We start from the raw sequence: 26,580 nt of genomic DNA, 5'->3' as shown, positions 1-26,580 counted from the left end.
AAATGTAAAAGGGGTCGGTGCCGACCCCGACACAAGAGGAGGGTTAATGAGGAACGACCATTGGTTGAATCATTTGCACTTTTTCTCTCTATTTGACAATCAACACAGGCTGAGCAGGCGTTATTAAATGAGTTATTTATGAATTATTGGATGGAGATCCTGCAGCCCCCATAAGGTCCTCCTGCTTAATAAGGCACACAGACAGGCTCAGTCCTTTTTACTACAACAATTACAAATATTTTTTCTATCAAACATGATCATTCTGGACTGTTCATATGCTGTGTGGGGGTCGGATTACAAAATCAGCAGGGTATGAAATATTTATTTTCCCCTCGGTGACATAAATACGCAATATGTTTTTATTGTATTTTCAGCTTGCCGTGGTGTACTACTGCACTGCAGTGTGGCTTCATCTCATATCGAATATCCAATACTGCACTTAATATGCAAGCTTGTGCATTTATATTGCATTTGAAGAATATATAAGAGTAGTAATACTATTTCACGGGGGCTTAGAATGGTCATCAATTATCTTCCAATAGCATTCCCCTGATATTTATTGTATGTTTGACTTTCCGAACTCATCCGGTACACTTTGTGTCTTGTTTCGTTATAATGATGACAAATGTTTTAACATCGCTACACGCGCATCTGACATTTTGGCTCGTTTGTTCTTCTGTGTTTTCCTCCTCTCGTTCTTTAGAAATAAAAAAGATAATGAAGTACAATTGGGAGAAATGTCCATGCGGCGGCAAAACAATATGAGTTCTTGTGTTTATTTTCACTTCAGCTTCACTTTTCTTGGAAGACGTAGCTGCTCGCTGTAATTAGTTCTCTGGTGAGTCTCAAAATTATTCATTCATTTTCTACTGTGCTGGAGCCTATCCCAGCTGTCTTGGGGCAAGAGGCGGGGTCCACCCTGGACTGGTGGCCAGCCAATCACAGGGCACATATAGACAAACAACCATTCACACTCACATTCATACCTATGGACAATTTGGAGTCCCCATAGAAGTCTCAAAATGATGTTTTTAGTTCATTTTAGTTAATACCGTAAAGCGAGAACCCCTGTATTAAAAAAATATTTTGAAAAAAGTAAAAAAAAAAAAGAATTCTCCACACCTCCGACCTGCTTAGCAGAGAAAAAAGCGGTGATGAATATAAAACGAGGGCGCCACATATAAACACAAACACCTTTGTATTAATCCACAGAATGACAAAATAAAGAAAACAAATCTGTGTCGCACACAAACACACAAACACACACAGAGAAATCCGCTTCTCACTTTCATCATCTTCCATCTTTTGAAGCCGCACATCCAACCTTCTCCATCTGAACACTCGGAGACGGCTCATCCACTCCACTCATGAATACTTTATGACTCAAATATAAACATGACTCTAGTTTTCAAGCACGGATGAATAGAAGATAAAGAAGTGGAATACCATGAGAAGGAAAATGGTGGAGGGTGTAAATAAAAAAAAAAAAAAAAAAAGCATCTGGGAGGAGTAGATGGAAGCGGCGGACGCGTTTACGGCTCTCACACGTATTCATGTTGTCATTTACCCAGCTCCAGGTGTTCGATTCCCAAGTTCACCGTGTGTCTGGCTTGTGATTAATTACCATCTGCTCTGGGATCCGCTTTTCCTGTTCGCTCATCAGCCGTCTGCAGGGTACCAAATTGCTGCCTTGCTTAAAGAGCACCAATGACGCAAAGTTGTTCTCTAACCCAAATGATTGCAGGATATTTGGCAGATTGTTTTGAATACAGTACTGCTAATCACCGCTTTTCATGAGGTGGAATACCGTAATTGATACGTCTATAAAAAGACTTCCTATCCAAACCCTCCATGATCAAGAATATGCTCATTTATGCGGGCGTGGATACTGAATTGCCAAAAGGCAAACTTCCCCAAAAGTAAACTTGTCTTGACACTGAGCCGGACAATACAATTAGCATTCCGATAATTCGCCCACCGAGCTCCGCTTCAGAGACCTGGACCTGACTGGAAGAGTGAGGTCAGTCAGTCTGTCAGTCTTTTAACCAGTCTGAGATATGGCTTTTTCTTGGCAGTCCAGTTGTTGCTAGTAGGACTACATTGAAGTTCAAATATTGCTCCCTCGCGTTTTTTTTTTAAATGAATAAATGATCGCTGTTTTGTGGTTGACTATAGCGTCTCTTAATGCGTCTCTAATGACACGAAACACTGATGAGACATGACATTACATCACATTACAAGGCATGTCTGACATGACAGAGTGAAAGAAAGCTCACCTCCTATTCCGTGTGGAAGTGGTAACTTTTTTTTTTTTTTTGAAACCGTTTCTTAAGTTTAGAATAGGCATGGGCTGGCATGAGATTCTGACGCTATGATAACCTTTCACAGTATTATAATTACAACTCTGAAATGTGTTATTTTGATATACACTACCGCTCAAAAGTTTGGGATCACTTGGAAATTTTTTGGGTCGGTCTGAGATATGGTTTTTTCTTGGCAGTCCTGCCACGAAGTCCAGCATCCTGAAGTGGCCGCTTCACTGTTGATACTGACACTGGTGTTTGACGGCTACTATTTAGTACAGCTGCCAGGTCTTTGTCTTAAACTACAAACTCTCAAATATTTGTGTAGCGTTTTTCTGTCCTTGTTAGACCAAGTTTGTGCTGCTCTCTGAAGGGAGTAGTTAACAGCATGGTAAAAGATTTTAGTTTTAGTTTAGATATTGAGATAGCTTTTCAAATCATCTATTAGCTTTGATGAACTACACACTCTCAGATATGCATGGATGAAAATGGAAAATGAATAAAAATGGTTGTGAAATGGAACAAATGGTTGTGAAATGCATTAAAATGAGTTTTTCTTTGGAAAACACTCTCAGATATGTCTTCTTGCAGAGTTGTGCAGCGTTTTTCTGTCCTTGTTAGACCCAGTTTGTGCTGCTCTCTGAAGGGAGTAGTTAACAGCATGGTAAGAGATTTTTAGATGTCTTTTCTAATCATCTATTAGCCTTATAAAATGATGAACTTGGATTAGCAGCCATACCAGGAGATTGATGCAGAGGACTGACAGTTGTTGATAGTAGGCCTCTATGCAAAAATATACATCCTTCTTTCTAAATCATCAGAATTATTAAAATTGTTTGTGAAATGGATAAAAATGGTTGTGAAATGCATTAAAATGTGTTTTTCTTTGGAAAACACTCTCAGATATGTCTTCTTGCAGAGTTGTGCAGCGTTTTTCTGTCCTTGTTAGACCCAGTTTGTGCTGCTCTCTGAAGGGAGTAGTTAACAGCATGGTAAGAGATTTTAGTTTTAGTTTAGATTTTTAGATGGCTTTTCTAATCATGAAAACAAAATAAATGGAAAAAATTGTTTGTGAAATGCATGAAAATGTGTAATTCCAGCATAGCATTACACCCCAACTAATAAACAATAGCTGTGAGAATACACAACATAGACGTGATAGTGACAGATCATGTAAACAAGGTAAACAAAGTAAGCCGACTGTTTGCTTGCTGATATTTAGTGTAAAAGCGTCCCGTCATGTGATTGTGCGGCCTTACCGCCTCACGGTCCAAATGCTTGTTGACGCTGATGATCCCGCTGTGGGGGTCGATGAAGAACTGGTTGTCTCGGTCCCCGTTCACAATGGAGTAGAGAATGGCCCCATTCAGCAGGCTGTCCATATCCTCCGCTACCAGCTGTGACGTACACACGTATAATATACAACGGGTAAAATAAGTAGTATATAAGAGGTATTTCATACACCCTTTAAAAATATCAACAGTTCAGAATTTTGATGGTAGGTTCATTATGAACGCAGAAAATTGCAGAAGATAATAGAATTTAAATTAATCTGCAAAAATAAGTATTTGATCCCAAAGCTCAGTACTTTGTGGAGAAAGTACAGCGTTCCCGTGTGTCCGACATATCTTCCAGTCGCTCACCAGGCCTGCATACATCTCAGGAGGGATTTTGGTGTTTTGGACAAAGAAACATCCTCAAAGCTGTCTGAACCATCTGTAAAACTGCTGCAGTACATCCATAAATGCTGCTGCTCGAGTCCTGACTAGAACCAGGAAATGAGCGTATGAGCCCAGTACTCAGGTCTCTGCACTGACTTCCTGTCTCCCAGAGAGTAGACTTGTGGACCAGTCTTTTCATGATCTGGAACCAAAGTACATCTCTGACATGTTAGCGCCGCATAAACCATCTCGGGGTCTGGGAAGCTGAGGGAGGGGTCTCCTATGGAGATGTTTGGATGGGTAAACCTGAGATTACTGTGTACTGTGTAGACGACGTTGGTAGTTTTTGGATTGAAGATGGACTGAATAGAAGCATCTAAATGCTCAAGCACACTTAATTGTTTGGTATTTGTTTGGAAGTGATTAAAAAAAAGGCTAGAAGCAGAAATCCATTAGTCATGAATGAAATATTTGTTGTAAATTGGATTGGTCGTACCTGAACGACGGACTCGCCAATGGTGGCGTCCTCCGACACAACAGCAGTGTAAAGGTCACGGCTGAACACGGGCCCGTTGTCGTTGACGTCTGTAAGGTTTATGTTTACCGTAGTGATGGCGCTCAATGGGGGCGTACCCCCATCCCGAGCCTCCACTGTTAAGAAGTAGTCCCTGCAGGTTTCATAGTCCAGAGATTCCAAAACCGTGATGGAACCTGAGGGAGGCCAACACAGAAAAAGTCAATATTTTTTAATATATGTGTGTGCTGTCTGACCTCAACATAATTGATTGATGATTGACAACAAAGTTGTCGACTATGGTATTGGGTATTGTTTACATATTATCCAATACCGGTGCCAAATCTGTACTTTGGAAAAAGTGTCGGTGCATACAATTTTTAGCCATCAGGACCACATCTTTGGCTTTTTCTTGGCAGTCCTGCCATGAAGTCCAGCATCCTGAAGTGACCGCTTCACTGTTGATACTGACACTGGTGTTTGACGGCTACTATTTAGTGGAGCTGCCAGTTCTTTGTCTTAAACTACACACTCTCAGATATTTGTGCATTGTTTTTCTGTCCTTGTTAGACCCAGTTTTTACTGCGCTCTGAAGGGAGTAGTTAACAGCATGGTAAGAGATTTTAGTTTAGCTTTTTAGATGTGCATCGTTTTTCTGTCCTTGTTAGACCCAGTTTTTGCTGCGCTCTGAAGGGAGTAGTTAACAGCATGGTAAGAGATTTTTGTTTTAGTTTAGATTTTTAGATGTGCAGCGTTTTTCTGTCCTTGTTAGACCCAGTTTTTACTGCACTCTGAATGGAGTAGTTAACAGCATGGTAAGAGATTTTAGTTTTAGTTTAGATTTTTAGATGTGCATCGTTTTCCTGTCCTTGTTAGACCTGTTTTTGCTGTGCTCTGAACGGAGTAGTTAACAGCATGGTAAGAGATTTTAGTTTTTGTTTAGATTTTTAGATGTCCATCGTTTTTCTGTCCTTGTTAGACCCAGTTTTTGCTGCTCTCTGAAGGGAGTAGTTAACAGCATGGTAAGAGATTTTAGTTTAGCTTTTTAGATGTGCATCGTTTTTCTGTCCTTGTTAGACCCAGTTTTTGCTGCTCTCTGAAGGGAGTAGTTAACAGCATGGTAAGAGATTTTAGTTTTAGTTTAGCTTTTTAGATGTGCATCATTTTTCTGTCCTTGTTAGACCCAGTTTTTGCTGCTCTCTGAAGGGAGTAGTTAACAGCATGGTAAGAGATTTTAGTTTTAGTTTATATTTTTAGGAATAAGAATCCTGGTCACACTCACCAGTGAGAGGATGGATACTGAACTTCCCATGCTCGTTTCCAGATCGGATACTATACGTAATCTCAGCATTGGTCCCAATGTCCTTGCTGGCCGCGTACACCGTGAGAATCTTGGTGCCCACTCCCACGTCCTCTGGGATGGTCACCAGCCTATCCCGGCGCTCAAACACGGGCGGGTTGTCGTTGATGTCCAGCACGGTGATTGTAACGTTGATTAACGACGAGAGAGGCGTAGGCAACCCCTGATCCGATGCACGGACTGTTATCTGATACGACGGCTGAATCTCTCGATCGAGGATGCGTTCAAGGACGATGATGCCTGACGACTTGTCAATAGAGAAGGATCCTTCGGCAGAGTCCGCTAAAGAATACACGACAGTACGTCCTGGACCGGCTGCGCACAAAAAACAAGGTTGGTGTTGACTTTCCATTCCAAACAAAGATATAACATCACAGTTTAGGTCATGTGTCATTTCCATCAACTTAAATATGAGGATGAGTCACATGACATACTACCATATATAAATACTACCATCAATAAAACATGTAAAGGTAGTCGGTAACATAACGGTATTTTATCTGGACAGGGAATACTAGATATGATTTTCACTATATTTACTCATCAAAGTAATAGCAAAGATATACAGGTGGTCTTCTGTTTACATCTGTCAATCACGAGACCGTTGAGATCATCATTAACCCTTAGATGCATAAGTGGGTCAAAAATGACCCGGTCAGGTTGTTTTCTTGAAATATCTTGGTAATGAAAATTTTACCATTTCATATTCCAGGTATTCCTCAAAAAACATGATTTTGATATCATGCCGTTCACATTTTTAACTTATCTTTTATACATTTTAAGAAATTTTAGTTTTTGTGTTACTACCCCAACCTTCCATAAGTGGGTCAAAAATGACCCGATCAGGTTGTTTTCTTGAAATATCTTCATAATGAAAAATGTTTTATCATTTCATATTCCAGGTATTCCTCAAAAAACATGTTTTTGATATCATGCCATTCACATTTTTAACTTATCTTTTATACATTTTAAGAAATTTTAAGAAATCTTCCATAAGTGGGTCCAAAATGACCCGGTCAGGTTGTTTTTTTTAAATATCTTTCTAATGAACATTTTTCATCATTTCATATTCCAGGTATTCCTCAAAAAACATGTTTTTGATATCATGCCGTTCACATTTTTAACTTACCTTTTATACATTTTAAGAAATTTTAGTTTTTGTGTTACTACCCCAACCTTCCATAAGTGGGTCAAAAATGACCCGATCAGGTTGTTTTCTTGAAATATCTTCATAATGAAAATGTTTCATCATTTCATATTCCAGGTATTCCTCAAAAAACATGTTTTTGATATCATGCCGTTCACATTTTTAACTTACCTTTTATACATTTTAAGAAATTTTAGTTTTTGTGTTACTACCCCAACCTTCCATAAGTGGGTCAAAAATGACCCGGTCAGGTTGCCTTCTTGAAATATCTTCATAATGAAAATGTTTTATCATTTCATATTCCAGGTATTCCTCAAAAAACATGTTTTTGATATCATGCCATTCACATTTTTAACTTATCTTTTATACATTTTAAGAAATTTTAAGAAATCTTTCATAAGTGGGTCAAAAATGACCCGATCAGGTTGTTTTCTTGAAATATCTTCGTAATGAAATGTTTTCATCATTTCATATTCCAGGTATTCCTCAAAAAACATGTTTTTGATATCATGCCATTCAGATTTTTAACTTACCTTTTATACATTTTAAGAAATTTTAGTTTTTTGTGTTACTACCCCAACCTTCCATAAGTGGGTCAAAAATGACCCGGTCAGGTTGTTTTCTTGAAATATCTTCATAATGAAATTTTTTTATCATTCCAAATTGCAGGTATTCCTCAAAAAACATATTTTTGATATCATGCCATTGACATTTTTAACTTACCTTTATGCAACACACAATGGATCCTCCCATTTTCTATTGTTGTACGGGGTCATTTTCTTTTTCAAAGATGTAAAAAAGTGAAAAATGAAGATGTTTCTAACATGAAATCATTCTTGTGTGCTCCTAAATATAATACTAAATATCATACAAGTGATTATTCCTAACCAAAATAGCAAAATTGTCATAAAAAGGCATTGATTGTAGTATGGGTGATTTTGGAGCCACTAATGGAAGAGTGGAGGGTCCAGTCACTCGTGCATCTAAGGGTTAAGGTTAAAAGATCTACTCGGACGTTGTACGTATGACGAGGAGGTGTCCATCAACTATCTCTTTTTTGCAAAAACCAAAGCAACTCCAATCGGCTGCAACCAGGCCAAAACAACATCAGCAAAATCAGGTGTCCACTCAGGACTCGGGAGTTCATTTTGGGATGATTGAGGTCCAGTATAATATCGCACTTGGACCAAAACCAGACAAACACAGTGGAGGAACAAAACTTGAACATAAACTGAAGCCCACCTTGTAAAAGTAGATGATAAATATTGCGGTAATAATCTAACCTTCATCGGGGTCTATGGCTTGGATGCGGGTGAGCAGGGCTTTAGTGGCCGTGTCTTCATATACGCTGGCTGTGTACTGTTGAAGTGTAAAGACGGGTGGGTTGTCGTTCACATCCGTCACTTCTACTTGCACCTCGGCACGGCACCAGCGTCCGCCGCCATCAGTCGCCTGGGCAACCAGCCAGTAACTGGATGTCACCTCCCGGTCCAGACTCACAGCAGACTTGACCTCGCCTAGTCAGGAAGTTATTAAAAGCACATAAAACATGAGGAGACGACGGTAAACAAGGATGCTGGGAAACCTGATGCGGAACACCAGACCGCTGACCTTGTTCGGAGTTGTGAGGAGTTTTATGCGACACAGGCGTCGTAATGTAATCTTGTACAATAAAAAAACGCATTCCTACCCGTGTCTGGGTCGATATTGAAGTCATGAGATCCAGGACCGTGTAAGGCGTATTGGATCCAGGCATTGATGCCTACATCTGCGTCAGTAGCACCAACCTGGAGCACAACCGTATTCACGGGGAGATTCTCTGGAATGAATGCGCTATAGCGGGCCTGTGGACACGCATGATCCCATAAGATAATGTTTCAATATATAATATAATATAGTCGTTGTCGTATCCAAATTCTGTGTTAGAAAAAAAAATGGCATCTCCAAGGTCACCTGGTCACAAATGGGGTTGTTGTCATTGGCGTCCGTCACCGTGACTTCCACGGTTGCTTGGGAAACAAACAGTCCGTCGCTTGAAGTGACGTTTATCATGTAAAAGTTGCATTCCTCTCGGTCCAGTGGCCCTTTCACGTACATTTTCCATTCGCCCTGAACCAGGCCCAGCGCAAACACACCACCATGGTTTCCACCTGAAAGACGTGCAGAACCTCAGATTAGGAAATCAACTGTTTGCTGTTCAATATTACCTTCACAATGATAATTACAATATTCACTGGTAGGATCTACTGTATATGCATTGTTTACTACGCTACCGCTCAAAAGTGTGGGATCACTTGAAAATGTTTTTGGCTCGTCTGGCTTTTTCTTGGCAGTCCTGCCATGAAGTCCAGCATCCTGAAGTGGCCGCTTCACTGTTGATACTGACACTGGTGTTTGACGGCTACTATTTAGAGCTGCCAGGTCTTTGTCTTAAACTACACACTCTCAGATATTTGTGCAGCGTTTTTCTGTCCTTGTTAGACCCAGTTTGTGCTGCTCTTTGAAGGGAGTAGTTAACAGCGTGGTAAAAGATTTTAGTTTTAGTTTCGATTTTTAGACGTGCATCGTTTTTCTGTCCTTGTTAGACACAGTTTTTGCTGCGCTCTGAAGGGAGTAGTTAACAGCATTGTAAGAGATTTTAGTTTTAGTTTAGATTTTAGATGTGCATTGTTTTTCTGTCCTTGTTAGACCCAGTTTGTGCTGCTCTCTTAAAGGAGTAGTTAACAGAATAGTAAGAGATTTTAGTTTTAGTTTAGATTTTAGATGTGCATTGTTTTTCTGTCCTTGTTAGACCCAGTTTTTGCTGCTCTCTGAAAGGAGTAGTTAACAGCATGGTAAGAGATTTTAGTTTTAGTTTAGATTTTTTTAGATGTGCATTGTTTTTCTGTCCTTGTTAGACCCAGTTTGTGCTGCTCTCTGAAAGGAGTAGTTAACAGAATAGTAAGAGATTTTAGTTTTTGTTTAGATTTTTCGATGTGCATTGTTTTTCTGTCCTTGTTAGACCCAGTTTTTGCTGCTCTCTGAAAGGAGTAGTTAACAGCATGGTAAGAGATTTTAGTTTTAGTTTAGATTTTTTTAGATGTGCATCGTTTTTTCTGTCCTTGTTAGACCCAGTTTGTGCTGCTCTCTGAAAGGAGTAGTTAACAGAATAGTAAGAGATTTTAGTTTTTGTTTAGATTTTTCGATGTGCATTGTTTTTCTGTCCTTGTTAGACCCAGTTTGTGCTGCTCTCTGAAAGGAGTAGTTAACAGCATGGTAAGAGATTTTAGTTTTAGTTTAGATTTTTTTAGATGTGCAACGTTTTTCTGTCCTTGTTAGACCCGGTTTGTGCTGCTCTCTAAGGGAGTAGTTAACAGCATGGTAAGAGATTTTTAGATGGCTTTTCTAATCATCTATTAGCCTTATAAAATGATGTTTGATAAATTAATAATGTAATATAAAGAAGGAAATCATTGCTTCAACTGCAAATAAAGCTTTGAGCACGGAAGGATCATTATCAACTTAGAGTTCACTTTTTGGTGATTATGATGACGTATCCGTAAGTGCAAATACAAATTGACTGTTTCTTAAATCGGAAGTATCCCCTGGAGTGCCTTCAAGTACCCCCAGGAGTATTCATACGCCCATTTGACAATGGAATCTTTTATTAAGTGCTGCTGAAGGTTCTAGAATCTATTTTTACTGCCCCATTACCTTCTCATTAGCGATCACCATTAATTGCGGCTGACAGTTTCTCTTTGCCAACATAAAAATAATTAGTGTGACGGCACTCGTCTTTATCAAGTAACTCAGGAGCCACCTGTAGCTGGCCAGCCGATGTCAATATATAGCATATATAGCATATATAGCATATATAGCATATGTAGCATATATAGCATGGCTATATGATGAGTCGTCAACATAAACAAGGTTGATCACCAATAAGAAAGCGGACTCACCAGTTATGTGGTAGCTGACTTGACGGTTAATGGCGGAACTGTCGTCGTCTCGAGTGTTCAACACGGCGACCACTTCCCCCGGCGGGTCGCTCTCCGTAACAGAACCAATGTAGCGTTGCTCCAAGAAAACGGGCGGGTTGTCGTTGATGTCCGATACCGCCACCGTCACCGTGGCGGTACTGGAAAGCGATAACGCCTCACCCAGATCCGAGGCAATCACCGTGAAGGTGTACGATGGATTGGACTCATGGTCCAGGTTCTTCCGGGATGAAATCCAACCGGTGTTGCTGTCGATGGCGAACATTCCGATCAGTTCATCGGACTCGTGCTCTGAGTGAATGAACGCCCCGAGACCGTACGTGACTTGTCCATTGGCGGCGGAGTCCGAGTCATGTGCTTGGACTTGAATAATTCTGGTGCCGACTGGCGTTCCTTCTAAAACGGTGGCTTCGTAGGAGACGGTGTCAAAGGACGGTTTGTTGTCATTTAAGTCCACAACTTTGACGTCGACATCAACCGAAGTTACGGAATCCAGCTTGCTCTGTTGTACGGTGGCCATAACTTTGAAGCGGTATTCCTTAATAAACTCATGGTCCAAGATCTTATCGATCTTGATCACACCTGTATCTTTATCGATGACAAATACCGCATCTTGGTTGTTTTCGCCATTCTCTCCATTAATCAGCGAAAAGGTCGAAGTAAGGGCGTCGTGTCCAGGAGGATCGTTAAGGCGCACCATACCGATAGCGTAGCCTATCGGCGTATCCTCCGATATGCTAAATGAGTACTTGTGTTGGCCAAAGGTGGGGATAACGCCATCTGGAGAAAGAACGTGAATGTAGACCGACACCAGAGAGTGGCGAACCGGGTTTCCGCCATCGACGGCTTTTACAAAAAAAGATAAGACGGAGTTCCTCAAGTGACTGAAGCTTCCTTTTGTTACCATCCAACCATTTTCTGGGTCAATCTCCAAAATGTCCGCCACAGGGACATGTGCCTCGCTGTAGAGGGAATACGTAACTCTGGCATTGGTCCCGTCGTCAGGATCACTGGCCTGAATCTGGATCACAAAAAATCCTGCTGCCACATCGGATTTAACGGAAGCTCGGTATTCAGTTGCACCAAAATGGGGCGTGTTGTCATTGTCATCCAAAAGCGTAACTCGGACTGTACAGTAAGATCCGTGTCCACCCGAGTCTTGGGCTAGCACCGCTAATACGATGTCTTTGTTGGCGGGATCCTCACGATCAAGCTTTTCCGCTGTGGTGATTTTACCACTGGTATCCATGCTGAATTGGTTCCTTCCAACGTCGTTGACAAAGGAATATGTAACTTGACCGTAAACACCGGGGTCCGCATCTGTGGCCTTTACCTACAAAAAATACAGATAACTCCATCATATTTTTAAGTGGGCTAATAAATTGACAATAAAAGCATAAATACTGCGGATTTCAGAAAACAGATGGATCAAAAAATTGTTACAACTATAATGATGAAAATAGTAATATTAATGATGATTATAATTGATTAATGATTGATTATAAATGATTGTAAAGATTATAACAATAATGATAATAAGAATAATAATATTACAATGATAATAATGAGAGGGAAAAACAAGACTGTGGCATGAACATGATTATATCTTGCAAAAAGGGGTAGGCATTTATAAGCTTTTGCTTCAGCCTACTCCTTTTGGGCTTGTGATCAGATGGAAATAATGGAAAGTTATATTTTGATTAATGTAAGAAATGCACTGTAATGTTTCATATATTTGCCCAAATAAAAAAAAAAAAAAAAAAGTCATTATACAGTACAGCATACATATATACAGTCTATAATTGATCCCCTGCTGATTTTGTATGTTCACCCCTTCCAAAAACATGAGTTCAGGTTGATTTTTAACAGAACAAAACAGAATATCAGCAAATAATAGAAGCACACAAACTAGCAAGAAGCCCCGCTATTTCTAGGAAGTACTGTGCCGGGTTGTGGTACGAAGTAAATAACTGGTCAATTCAGAGAAGCCACCACTTCAATGATTGTAATAAGTTGAGGACCGGAGGGACCAGTGGTCAAGTCAAGCTAACCTGATAGGTTCCTGTAAATTAGCTGTAAAATCTAGCGGAGTTGAGTTGACAAAGCGTCCCTGACAAACTTCTCAGCCTTTTGAAGTGCAGGCTGGCTTAAGTCCAAAAGAACTTAACAGCTAATAACCGTACTTGATGAATGGAGAAGACATTTCTTAAAGGTTCCAAGGTCCAAGTCAAACTGCTGATGATCTGAGATCTGTTCAAACGGAGGGTCCATTTTAGGGACTTAAAAAGCTTCCCTCACAAGGAATGCTAACCTTATTCAAAAACGGACAGATAAGATGATAGATAAAGAGTTCCGCCAAGAGTTCACTGGTCTCCACAGGGAAAACTTGAACTCCTTGAAGTTCAAACAGCTGATGAAAACATAGCATCAACATAGCGCTCGGAAGAACACAGAAGAAACCAATGAAAAGTTGATGGAAACTAAGATGTTTTGGAAAGATATAAGGAGGTCTAATGTCCCCTGCTGGTATGACCCTTCCTGGCTCTAAATCCCTCCTTGACCACGTTGAAGCACAGAAGCAACGTCAGACAGGAACACAGTAGATACCACAGAAAGGACAAACGACTAGCGTCCAAACTATTTGGAAAACAAGGAATGAATTGAAGTATAAAAAAGCCATGTATCGCACACCATAGACAGAAATTTAGGGGAACCGGCAACCACCAGTACCCATTTTGGGTGGTTGCAACACAGACGATTACAGATGGAAGAAAGGCTGGGAATTGTTGCAAAGACAAATCAGATGAAGTTATGGAGGTTAGTTCATAGATAAGAAGACAATAAAATACCTCAGATTAACACCCAACAGTACTGGCCAAGTGATATTCAGATTAGGAATTACTTCACGTTTAGGGTAAGAACCAAATACAAGTCATTGAGCTCACCAGGAAAACACAAAAAGCTGTAGCGGATTTCGAAGAACTACAAAATGATGGTACAGTACGGGATCCACTCACTCTGCTTTGTATTTTTTTAAATGAATGCTTGTATTTTTTTAAATAAATCTTTTTATTTTTTTAAATAAATCTTTTTATTTTTATAAATATTTTTTGAATTTTTTTAAATAATTTTTTTAAAATAAAGTTTTTTGAATTTTTTAATTTTAATTTTAACATGTCCAAAAGAAGTAGGAAAAAGCAAAGCTTATTAAATCCTACCCCTCCATCTGGTACTTTTACAATCACTAACTCTTACATTTGTTCACTTCCTGCTTTCATAATAAAAAAAAGTTTAAGGGTTTTTTTTTCTTTTAATAATGCACCTTGTACCGAAGTAGAGAAGTATTGGATGACATTTTTAGCTAATTGCTTATTTTTAGACTTATGCATTATTTTAGCTCTTTGAACTATATGAAGTATATCAGCAAGTTGAAGTATTTGTGATTTTAGAAATAAGGAGTTAGTATGTTCTCTGTAGGCGGCATTATGAATTATCCTTACTGACCTTTTTTGCAGTACATTTAGCCAGTGAAGATTGCTTTTATAGTTATTAGCCCATATTTCCACACAATAAGTAAGATATGGTAGAACCAGAGAGCAATAAAGAGTGTGGAGTGATTTCTGATTGAGAACAAATTTCAGAACTACAATAAACGATAACCAACGTGTGTACCAACGAAGGTTTTTCCTTCAAGTACTAAGCTAATTTTGCTTGTTGATCAAACACTTATTCCAATTCATTCAGAACATTTTGGCTTGTGTTGATATATATTATGTCTTAGTTATGGACATTTCATGTGTTTGTAAGGAGGATAAACACACATAATCAGCATGAGATCAAATATATATGTATATACAGTATATACTGTAAATGACAAACAAGAATATACAGTACATTGTTGAAAAAACTGCAGTTGGTACCTGTATGACTTTGGTTCCCACAGCAGCGTTCTCTCTGAGCTCTGCTTCGTAGACATTCTGCCCAAAGACGGGGTTGTACAAGTTGGCCGCCAGGACGTTAACGTGAACTTGCGCCGTGTTGGTGAAGACGCCGTCTGACACGGAAACGTTCAGACTGTAAACCGGCTCCATCCTTTGTTTATTGTTGCTGGAGAACGTGATGATTCCCGTCTTTTTTTCCATGGCAAAGTTCATCCTTTCATTTCCCGACAAAATACTGTACTCCAGCTTGTCCAAGTCCGAACGGTCAGCATCCGAGGCTTGGACGCAGGTGACGAACTGACCCTTTGGTGCTAGCTCATTGACGTGGGCCTCGTAGAGAAGCTGGTTGAAGATGGGAGGGTTGTCATTGGTGTCGTTCACCACAACCCTGACAAACACTTCGCTACTTAATGGTGGGAAGCCGTTATCGGTTGCTCTGACGATGAAATCGTACTTGCGGACGACTTCGTAGTCCAGCATACGGGCGGTTAAAATTAATCCGCTGCTGCTGTCGATGTGGAAGTAGTCTGTGTTGTTGTGAGTATCTGAGAAGATCTGGTAAAGGACAACGTTGTTCTTTTCAGAGTCTTTGTCAGTGGCAATCACCTGAAGAGCCGGAGTCCCGATCATGGCCGTTTCCGATAAAACTACAGAGTACGACATTTTCTGGAAGACGGGTCCATTGTCGTTAATATCCTGAACCGCCACATTGACGTCAACCTCAGCACGAGCCCCGGTCAGATAGTCTGTAGCTCTGATGGTCAGATGGTAGTACGACGCCGTTTCGTAGTCCAGGGAATGTACAACGCTGATGACACCGGTGTCAAAACCAATGTCAAACAGAAGATATGGATCGCCGTCAACAATGGTGTAGAAGATATGCTGACCTTCCGGACTGGTCGCATTGATCCCAAGAACGGGAGTATGCACAGCCACATCCTCGTTAACAGAAACGGAATAAAAGGATTTGTCAAACACGGGCATGGCTTTGTTGACGACGATAATCGGGAACTCTACAGCGGAGGAGAGCGACGGATGACCTCCGTCTCTGGCGTAGATCACCATCATGTACTCCATATTGGACACGTCGGACTCAAAGGCTCTCTTCAGCGTAAGACTTCCTGTTTGCTGGTTGATGTCAAAGTGATCGTGGTCATCCTTGAGATAGTAAGACACCGCACCGTTGATTCCTTTATCCCTGTCAACCGCCATCACCTTGAAAATGTGGGATCCCGGCTCGGCTTCCACTTGAACGGCGGCGTAATAAGGAAGACCGACAAATATGGGTGCATTGTCATTGATGTCCTCCACTTGGACTTTGACCATAACTCGAGCTACATGCAGAAGGTCGTGCTCCCTTCTCGCCTCAACGACCAGTTCATAGGATTCTTGCTCTTCGCGGTCAAAGGCTAAACCCGTGGTCTGGATCACGCCGGAAGTTGAACGGATTTGAAAATGTTTCCCGGGGTTCAACAACTTGTACTTCAGCGGTTCATTAAGACGGTTCCCCACGGCATTGACCACGGCCACCTTGGTGATATTGGTTACATTCTCTTCAATCTCCGAAGTGTAAAGGTTGTTAGCAAAGCTGAGACCGGAATCCAGAGCTTCTCGAACCACAATTGTTACCAGAGCTGTGTTGGAGAATTTCCCGTCTGAGACTTTGACGCTGAAGCGAAAGCGTTCTTTGGAAAAGTTATTGTTTTTGACGATTATGATACCGTTGGACGGTCGAATGGAAAAATGTTCAAGCGCTCCATCCGTTAGAGAGTAGGAGAGTTCCGTAGGGATATCTTTGTCTGGGTCCACGGCTGAGACCCGCAGAGCTTCCACTCCCACGTAGGTGGGTAGAAGCAATACGGTTTCGTAGGCGGTCTGGGTGAAACGAGGCGGTGAATCATTTGTGTCCATCACTTGCACCGTCACCTCCGTCGGGCTTTCTGCTGTCATCTGTGGCCTGCCGTTATCCCGGACTTGAACGTGGAAGTGAAAGCTAAAAAAAGTCTCATGGTCTAGATTTGCTATAGTTCTGATGGAACCGGTCCCCGAGTCCACCGTGAAGAACATTTTTGCTTTGTCCTCAACGATCTGGTAAATGAGCAAAGCATTCTGGTTCTGGTCAGCATCAGTGGCCTTGATCACCAGAGGAGAATCTTCCGCGTTTAAGACGACACTGTTGACCGGTGCGGCTTCGCTGATTCTGCCATGATAGTGAAGTTCCTTGAACACCGGTTGGTTATCGTTTTCATCCAAAACCTGAATGAGAAGAGTTGCGTTGGCGGTCAAGCCGGCCATGTTTGTCGCCTGCACTGTAAGAGTATAAGACGCTCTTGTCTCAAAGTCCAGGGGCTTCTGAGTTGTAATAACTCCGCTGTACTGGTTTATCTGGAAAATCCGATCTGCGTTGCCTTGCTTGATATCGTACGTGACGGTAGACTGACTGACTGCCCTGACGGTGGTGACCGAGGTACCGAGCGCCACATTTTCTGTAATATCAGCTTGGTACTCCGGCTGAGGGAACTTGGGGCCGGCGTTGTTTGAGATGGTGATCGCGATACGTACGACGGTGGTTGTGGACAAGGACGGGGAGCCGTTGTCCGTCGCTCTGACGGTGAGTATGTAGTGACCGATGCTAGACAAGTCCAGGTCACGTGCAACGGTGATGATTCCCAAAACCGGCTCGATATTAAATGAGTTTTCATGGTTCCCTGTTGGAAAGTAAAAAAAAACATTTATTTTCTTAACGTCATCGTTCTATCACATCTTTTGAAAAACCAACCTGATTCAATGGAATAGAGAAGCTCCGCGTTCTTGCCATTGTCCTTATCCAGGGCAGTCACCTGGACTACTGCTGATCCCACTGCTGCCGACTCATAAACGGAACCCTCATACATAGCACTAGTGAAGATCGGTACGTGGTCGTTGACGTCAGCCACCTCCACTAGCACACGAGCCAGGTTCTTACGGTAGGGGAACTCTTGGTCTTTTACCTGTGGTGAATGTGGGAATGGTTTGATTTCATTAGAACATGCATCAGATTCCAATTGAGTGCATCCCATAATCAGTTCCCAGTTCCACATGTCCAAAAGGAGTAGGAAGAAGCAAAGCTTATTAAATCCTACCCCTCCATCTGGTACTTTTACAATCACTAACTCTTACATTTGTTCACTTCCTGCTTTCCTAATATAATTTAAGTTATTTATTTCTTTATTTAATAAATATTTCTATTTTTTTTAATATTTTTTATTTTTAAAAACATTTTTGTATTTTTTAAATGTTTGTATTTTTTAAATAAATGTTTGTATTTTTTTAATAAATGTTTGTATTTTTTTAAATAAATCTTTTTATTTTTATAAATATATTTTTTAATTTTTTAAATACATTTTTTATTATTTTTTTATTTTTTCATGTTAATTTTAACATGTCCAAAAGAAGTAGGAAGAAGCAAAGCTTATTAAATCCTACCCCTCCATCTGGTACTTTTACAATCACTAACTCTTACATTTGTTCACTTCCTGCTTTCCTAATATAATTGAAGTTATTTATTTAATAAATTTTTGTATTTTTTTTAAATATTTTTTTATTTTTAAAAACATTTTTGTATTTTTTTAAATATTTTTTTATTTTTAAAAACATTTTTGTATTTTTTAAATAAATCTTTTTATTTTTTAAATAAATCTTTTTATTTTTTAAATAAATCTTTTTATTTTTATAAATATATTTAAATTTAAATATATAATAATAATAATATAATTTAAATATATTAAAATTTATTTAAATTTTTTAAATAAAGTTTTTAATTTTAATTTTAACATGTCCAAAAGAAGTAGGAAGAAGCAAAGCTTATTAAATCCTACCCCTCCATCTGGTACTTTTACAATCACTAACTGTTACATTTGTTCACTTCCTGCTTTCCTTAATACAGTTTGTTTTTTTTTTTGTTTGTTTGTTTTTTTTGTGTGTTTTTTTTTTAAATAATGTACCTTGTACCGAAGTACGTGGAACAATGGAATGTTCAAATGTTGGGATGTTCAAATGTTGGGATAAAGAGGTAGTAAATGCATCATTTGGCTTTGACAAAAAATGATGGGCGTAAATATGTATTTGTCAGGAGCAAAAGGATTTTTATATTGTGATATTGGTGGAAATTGTACCGTTTGTTCATCGGGGTACTTGATGATCAAAGGCTGGAGCTAATGAAATGAATGGATGTCCTCATTCTACGGAATTAGAAATGTATTTCAGCAAGTATGTTTCAAAGCATCTAAAATTAGATGAATGTATTTGGTCCCGTCCATAAATACTATTTAACGCTATATCCCAGCTCCCATTATCATGTGTTATTTGGTGTGGCGATTGACTGGCATCCATCCAAGGATACACTCGTGATAGTTCCTAGATTTGTTGCAAATATCGTACTTTGATGTAACGTTCAATGTTGACTGAATCCAATAGTCACATGGGCGAAGAACGGTAAACTGAACTGCTTCACGGCAGTTATCAGTAAGCCTGCCAGCACAAATCACAGCCTCTACATCAGCGACACCCATCTAAATGATCTATCTACGTCCGTACTCAGGGTGGGTGAGACATCGACTGGAAGTGGGCGTGGTTGAACAAAAATGGGTGGGTTTTAAATGAAAACTAAACTAGCTCTGATAAAACATTCCACTGTTCTCAAATATCTTACTTTTTATTTTTCTGCACAAAATAAGATGAAAAATAAATAAACAAATCAAGAATAAAGAAAATCAATCAATCAGTAATAAATAAATATAATAATAATAATAAAAAGTTAAGAAAGCACATATAGTTGGTGGGTAGACAAATGATTTTTTTCAGATGAAAATGAACAAAGCATTATTAGAGCCCTGTAGACATGACAAAACACGACTATAGTCACATTTATACTCTTTTTATTTACAACATATTGCGCAACTGCAGGCTCTTGAGACACATGCTAACTCGCAAACTAGAGAGCTAGCCACCTAAACGGTAGCCTTCAAGTTATTTCCTTTCAACTTAAATAGCCAAAAACTTACCACTTCCACACGGATAGGGAGGATAACTATTAACAGTTATTTAACCTTTAACATGAACATGAATCAAACATAATATTTTTTTCTGGGTACATGATACCATACAGCATCCATTTCAAACATTAAACTTTCCTATCAAGGCGGGGGCCTCAAACTAGTGTCCTACGGGCCACATTTGGCCCGCGGGCCGCGTGTTTAGGACCCTTGGTTTAAATGTTTGGTCATGGAAGTAAAATGGCCAGTAGTTTTTCCTTATTAACTGTTCGAATAAAATGTAGATAGAATTATTATAGTGTTAGTTATCACCCTTATATCCATTTGCTTAGGCAATAGAAAGTGTTTGAAAATGTTCCGGTGACCCTGATCAGAGACCCCCAGCGACCCCCAGGTCCTGGAGGTGCCTGGATGCGCCAACAGCGACCCTGCAGATGTTTGTGTTAATCCTGCAAGAATGTGCCAAGATAAGAACTCATAAAACAATAAAAGTAATTACTCTAACATACACACACACACACACACACACATAGACAAACAAATATAGCTTGTGCAACTGCCCCCCCCCTCTTAGAGTTGCACGACCATGTAGTAGGGACCCCCGAAAGTGGAGCGGCATGTCACTGGGTATGTGGTTTCACTCTCCTCTCTGCGAGTAACTTTGAATATTGTTGTCTGTCTCTTTGTATTTCTGTATACAAGTGTTTTTAAAAGTGACAGGAGTTTGAAGCTGACATTAACATCCATTCTGAGATGCAGTGTTAGCTCACATTTTTGGATATGGTGTCAATCAAGGTCTTGAGTACGACAGCATGACTGTAGTACTCTAGTACTACATGAATGTGTGGAACAAAGTGGAAGAGTAGAAGAAAGAAAAGCATCCTACCATAACGGTAAAGATGTGCTGTGAACAAGCTTCATGGTCCAAACTCTGGGTGGTGTAGATGGTTCCCATTGTGGGATGAATGCGGAACAGACGCATGCTGTTCGGGTCTATGGAGCTCTGCAAGGTGTAGCTCAAGCGATGGTACTCGTCCCGGTCTGTGGCCAGGACTTGAACCACCTCGGTTTCAGGAGGTGTGTCCTCTGAAATTTTGACGTCATACGTCGGCTGGGAGAAAACGGGATCGTTGTCGTTGTTGTCAGTAACGGTGATGTAAACCTTGACCGTGAGGAGAAAAGACACAGGGGGAAAAGACAGAATAAACACAAATTTGCGGGTTATTATCATAATGAAAATAAATAGATTCTGCAAGACTGTCGTTAGTGATTGTGGCAAATAATAAAAAATATATAAAAATGTTTAACACTATGTGAAGTGTCATAATTACCACAGACCAGTTGGGAGGGGGTGCACGAAAAAAAAAAAATTCTGTCCCCCAGAGGGGGCATGACGAAAAATAATTGAGAACTGCCTTTGACACAAATACATTTAGTAAATCTGCGGCGGATTTATATGTAATCAGACATGCTGACAGATTGGTGTGCAAATTGTTATCAGAGCTGCCAACATTTGGGTGTTTACAATCCAATGGAGACACAAAGCGCTAAGCTTTGATAGTCAATCTGGCCTGCAGTGAGCTAAACACAAGTTAGCATATCATCAGAAGTCGTTACTGGAATTCCAACAGGCATCGGTGTGAATGATGCAGCTCGGAGGAACACCTTCTCTTGCTAACGCTAGAGGCTAACACAGGCTCTAGCGTTAGCCTGATGACCAGGTTAAAAGCTAAACCGAGATCTACCATATGTTTAAAAATTGCAAAAATCTTAATACAGTAAAGTCTCGTTATATCGATATTCTCGGGAGTCGGAAAAAATACCGATATAACCGGACTATCCATATATCCGATCCTGCGCCGAACTGCATTAAAAGTGGGCGGATCTTTGATATGGCATGTAATTTTCTCCTTGAGTTCATGGATTGCGTATCTAGTGTGCTTTTGTACTACAATAAATTTTGTACTACAGTAAATAAAAATAAACTTACGCTGTAGTGATTACCGGTTACCGGGACATAATTCACCCCGGAACTATCGATAGGGAAGGTGTTGCCACCCGGAGGGGTAGGCGCGAGGGACGGGTGTTTTCCGCTGTGTGTGCTGCGCTCTGGTGGTGGAAGTGCGAAAAATAAAGTTGACTGGAAGCAGCCGTTCGCCGTGTTCTTTTTTGGTATTGAAATCCTTAAGCAAAGATTGATTTAAGCTGCTTTTGTATCGATATAAGCAGACCAAATTGGCTGGCGGGAGATGAAAAGGGCATCCTAGTAACCGGATTATCATAATAACCGTGTATCGTACTAACGGAGCTAATTATATCATAAAAGACTAGAAATTTGCCAGGAAATGAAAATAGTATCGTAATAAGTAGTAATTCGTTTTAACCGATATCGATATAACGAAACTTTACTGTATTGTACTGAAACTACTGGTTTGTGCTCTAATCGGAAAACAGAGTGGAAAAACTTCCTGAGCCTTTAAAGCCATCCATATGTAAACTACTAAAATTATTCCCCGATTGTAAAGTACATTTACTTTCAAAATACAAAGTGTGACGGTATGAGCCAGCCCAAGACAAATATGGTATAATGGTAATGCTAATGGTTTAATTTCATATGAACATGCATCAGATTCCAATTGAATGCATCCCATAATCAGTTCCCAGTTCCACATGTCCAAAAGGAGTAGGAAGAAGCAAAGCTTATTAAATCCTACCCCTCCATCTGGTACTCTTACAATCACTAACTCTTACATTTGTTCACTTCCTGCTTTCCTAATATAATAGAAGTTATTTATTTAATACATTTTTGTATTTTTTAAAAATATTTTTTTATTTTTAAAAACATTTTTGTACTTTTTTAAATCAATGTTTGTATTTTTTTAATCTTTTTATTTTTATAAACATATATTTTTTTTTTAAATAAATTTTTTAAATAAAGTTTTTTAATTTTTTTAATTTTAATTTTAACATGTTTATTTTTATGATTATTTTTATGTTTTTTATTTTATTTTATTTTTTTATTTTATTTTTCTCACATACCGAATTACATAGCAAAATGTTGGATGACATTTTTAGCTAATTGCTTATTATTTTTAGCCTTATGCATTATTTCAGCTGTTTGAAGATGAACTATATCAGCAAGTTGAAGTATTTGTGATTTTAGAAATAAGGAGTTAGTATGTTCTCTGTAGGCGGCATTATGAATTATCCTTACTGGCCTTTTTTGCAGTACATTTAGCCAGTGAAGATTGCTTTTATAGTTATTATCCCATATTTCCACACAATAAGTAAGATATGGTAGAACCAGAGAGCAATAAAGAGTGTGGAGTGATTTCTGATTGAGAACAAATTTTGCTTTGTTCAATATTGAAATATTTCTGGCCATATTTATGTTGTATATTTGTAATATGAGGTTTCCAGCTCATATTTTCATCTATTGTGATCCCCTGAAATGTATTTTCATTCACCATGTCAATTTCTACACTGTGTATTTGTATTTGCTGGTACGTGTCCTTTGTGCTGTATAAGTACACGATATGTGTTACCTGCGTGGAGGCAATGTGGATGCCGTCAGTAGCTTGTACTGTTATGTTGTAGAAGGACCGTTGTTCAGCATCCAGAGGCTTGGCAATGATGATGGTCCCCATGGCCTTCTCGACATCAAACACATGGTCTGTGTTCCCACCTGGTCCACACAGTGAGCATAGACAGGGTCAGACTGACTCACACATGGAGACTTCTAGTCCAAACACATGAAATACATGCAATGACAAACATGTGAGTGGACACAGATAAACATGGCAAGATATTCATTATGGACCAGTGACTTGCTCCTATCATGTTGGTCACACAGTCAGGAGATTGGTAGAATCCGTGCTACAATATCCACGTATACATGGACCCAAATATTACAATTGCATTCGGGTTATTTGACGAAAGGGAAAGAATGTAACCTTTGTATACACCTCATTCCCAAAAAAAAGTGCCAATCCCAATGAATATATAATGGGATTCCCAGGGGTGGAATATTCCTTTCCCCAATCCGATTGAGGTATCTTGTACCCGCTCAAACGGAAAGTTGTCAGACTGAGTTCTTCTTCCTGGTGTTTTTCTTCTTCTGTTGTTTATTGGCGGTTGGCAAGCAGCTTTGGTGTGCATTAGCGCCATCTGTGGAACACAATCTAAACCCTTCTATACGCCATTCACATGTACACTTTTATTCAAATATTAAAAAATGTAAATATATATATAATTTTTAAAATATATTATTAAAACTAAACAAACAAACAAACATATATATATATATAGAGAGAGAGAGATATTTGTTTAAATACTTCAATTAAATATAAATATATATATATATATACATACATTCTATTTTAATAAAAACTTTATTTAAAAAGAAAGCAGACAAGGCAAGCAGCTTTGGTGTGAATTAGCGCCATCTGTGGAACAGAATCTAAACATTTCTATATGCTTTTCACAAGTCCAGTTTTTATTAAAATATTAAAAAATAAAAAAATATATAATTTTTGTATATATAAAAAATAAATAAATTTAAAAATATATATTTTTATATTTTAATAAAAACTTAAATTATATATATATATATAATATTTTAATAAAAACGTTAATAAATATATCTATATATCTATATATCTATATAAAAAGTGTCCAGAGTTTAATTATAAAATATTAGCAAGATTGAATGTTATCTTTTCCTGTTTAAATTTATCCCGGAAAGTTTGTTTTTGATCCAAACTAAATTCCAAGACTGGACGAAGGAAAAACTGGCAATACGGAGTTATTCCAACAAGTGAAAGAAAAACTGGAGGAAGTCGGTATCACGTGACGTTGGTGTTTACGTTTTACTGGGCATGCCCCATTGACTGTTCTGGTTGATTATAGCGGCGCATGTAGACAAGAGATTGGAATATTCCTTTCCATGTATACCATTGTTTTCCGAAAGGTCATTGGGAAAGATTCCATTGGGAAAGAGAAAAACTCCTCATGTAAACGTGGCTAGTGTTATGACTGACGTACAGTTTGATGACATCCATGTTGGCTCTTGATTGTTGTCGTACGGAACATCTATCCAAAGCCACTTTTCATGATGATCTGAGCGGAGGCAGGCAGTGCAGACATTGGTCTGCCTGGTTCTTGGCTTAAACAGGTTATGGTACAGTAGCCGGATGGGGAGTTCAAGGTCAGGTTTGTGAAGGTCATTGTATCTTGTTGGGAAATTGTGATATGCTCTCATATCCGCTCGTCCCCGAGCGTCGGTGTTCTGCGATGCCTCGTTGGGCAACAGCACTTCTTATGTTGGCTCATGTTGTTCCAATAAATTATGCAAAACCACAAAGGAACCAGAAGGCCATGAGCTGGGTTTGTTTTCTTCATGTTTCTTTCTACAAAACAATGTCTCATTGAAGATGTTTTCCATAGGAGCAAATGTTAGTGTTATTGGTTATTTCCATGCATCGGTCCTGTGACTGACTGGTGAGCCTCTCAGATAGCGCTAGCTCTATAACTGTATTGTATCCATGAAGCATGTTCCATCAATCTCAGTTAGTAGCGTGTCCTTCATAATAAATTCATATCGGTTACACATCCTGAAACACATACGGTACTTCCTTCCCAAGACATGAATAGTTCAGGCTTCTCTTGAGTCGACCGCATGATGTGCAACCAAGTCACCCGTGTAATATCAGCCTCCCAGACATCACAGACGAGGTACTGACCGAGTGCAAGTCTGGAGTGAAACTGGTTGCCATCTAAACCAGCAAACAGGAAGATGTGACCAACATGGGTGGACAATGACTACCCATGACTTATCAATATCAATGAGTACTTCCAATGAAATGAAAGGATACCAAGTGGACCGATACAAGAGCGATAGAGAGATAGTTGAAAAGAGGAAGTAGATACCTTCTGAAGAACAGTTCCTGTTGCAAGTGGTCTGTAGCATAATAAACATCCCTAGGAAAGACCTGGGACCTTCCAGGCATGAAGCGTTGAGGAAAAAAGGAGGAAAGAAGGTAAGAAACCCAAATGAGCCAAAAGAGAGAAAAGGATGAAATGGTGATTTCATGAAGAGAGAGACGGAGAAGACTCTTGATCAGAAGTCGAATCGGACATTAAAAATAACCTTGGTTAGCGTGGGTTATTTTTTTGGTTTATGTCGAAAATTTTATGCCAAAATTTTGCTTTGTTTTTAGGTTAGCATACAATACATCTTCTCGTAGCATGAGTCCAATTGTCTTGGTGATGTATTTTTGTCACAAAACATTCTTGTTAGCAGTCTATTAGCATGCTAACAAATTGGAAATTGGAAGCAGAGGGCCCCAGCTTTGTTACCCATCAAATGTTGAGTTCTAACACGCTTATCTTATTGATCACAGCCGCAAAATAACCCACGGTAGAGCCAAAGAATGTAGCGAGTGTTAGCATTTTGATAAATAAGCTGATAAACACAAAATAGGAACAACCCTGAAAATAGACAATCAGGAAAAGCGGTAGAAAATGAATGAATGAAAACGAATTTAGCCTTTCAAGTTTAAAAAAGTGCACAAATATTCTGGGTAATCATCATCACAGTCATCATGGTCATGCGCAATTATATGAATATTATATATTTAATTAAT

At 39.2% G+C, this 26,580-nt stretch overlaps 1 protein-coding gene across 6 annotated transcripts in view; it reads right to left on the bottom strand.

Annotated features, from left to right (window-relative positions):
• The window catches only part of LOC131134832 (protocadherin Fat 3), a 121,606-nt gene that overhangs the window by 30,109 nt on the left and 64,917 nt on the right, over positions 1-26,580 (bottom strand). For 4 of the 6 annotated variants that reach the window (XM_078792681.1, XM_078792682.1, XM_078792683.1 and 1 more), the window contains exons 7-18: positions 25,865-25,933; positions 23,482-23,621; positions 20,823-21,098; positions 17,683-17,893; positions 14,883-17,611; positions 10,924-12,295; positions 8,939-9,135; positions 8,676-8,829; positions 8,269-8,502; positions 5,761-6,153; positions 4,461-4,675; positions 3,563-3,700 (exon numbers count right to left, since the gene is read on the bottom strand). In XM_078792681.1, coding sequence (XP_078648807.1) covers positions 3,563-3,700; positions 4,461-4,675; positions 5,761-6,153; positions 8,269-8,502; positions 8,676-8,829; positions 8,939-9,135; positions 10,924-12,295; positions 14,883-17,611; positions 17,683-17,893; positions 20,823-21,098; positions 23,482-23,621; positions 25,865-25,933 — 6,128 coding nt within the window. The remainder of the gene's footprint in view (positions 1-3,562; positions 3,701-4,460; positions 4,676-5,760; positions 6,154-8,268; positions 8,503-8,675; positions 8,830-8,938; positions 9,136-10,923; positions 12,296-14,882; positions 17,612-17,682; positions 17,894-20,822; positions 21,099-23,481; positions 23,622-25,864; positions 25,934-26,580) is intronic. The other 2 variants (XM_078792684.1, XM_078792686.1) reach the window with 1 other exon arrangement.

This window comes from Doryrhamphus excisus, linkage group LG8 (genome assembly GCF_037039965.1).
Source record: "Doryrhamphus excisus strain RoL-2023G ecotype Guam linkage group LG8, RoL_Dexc_Guam_v1.1, whole genome shotgun sequence".
In the NCBI taxonomy this organism is placed as follows: Eukaryota; Metazoa; Chordata; class Actinopteri; order Syngnathiformes; family Syngnathidae; genus Doryrhamphus; species Doryrhamphus excisus.
Note: the sequence above shows the minus strand (reverse complement) of the source record. Positions and strands in the feature narration are given on the sequence as shown.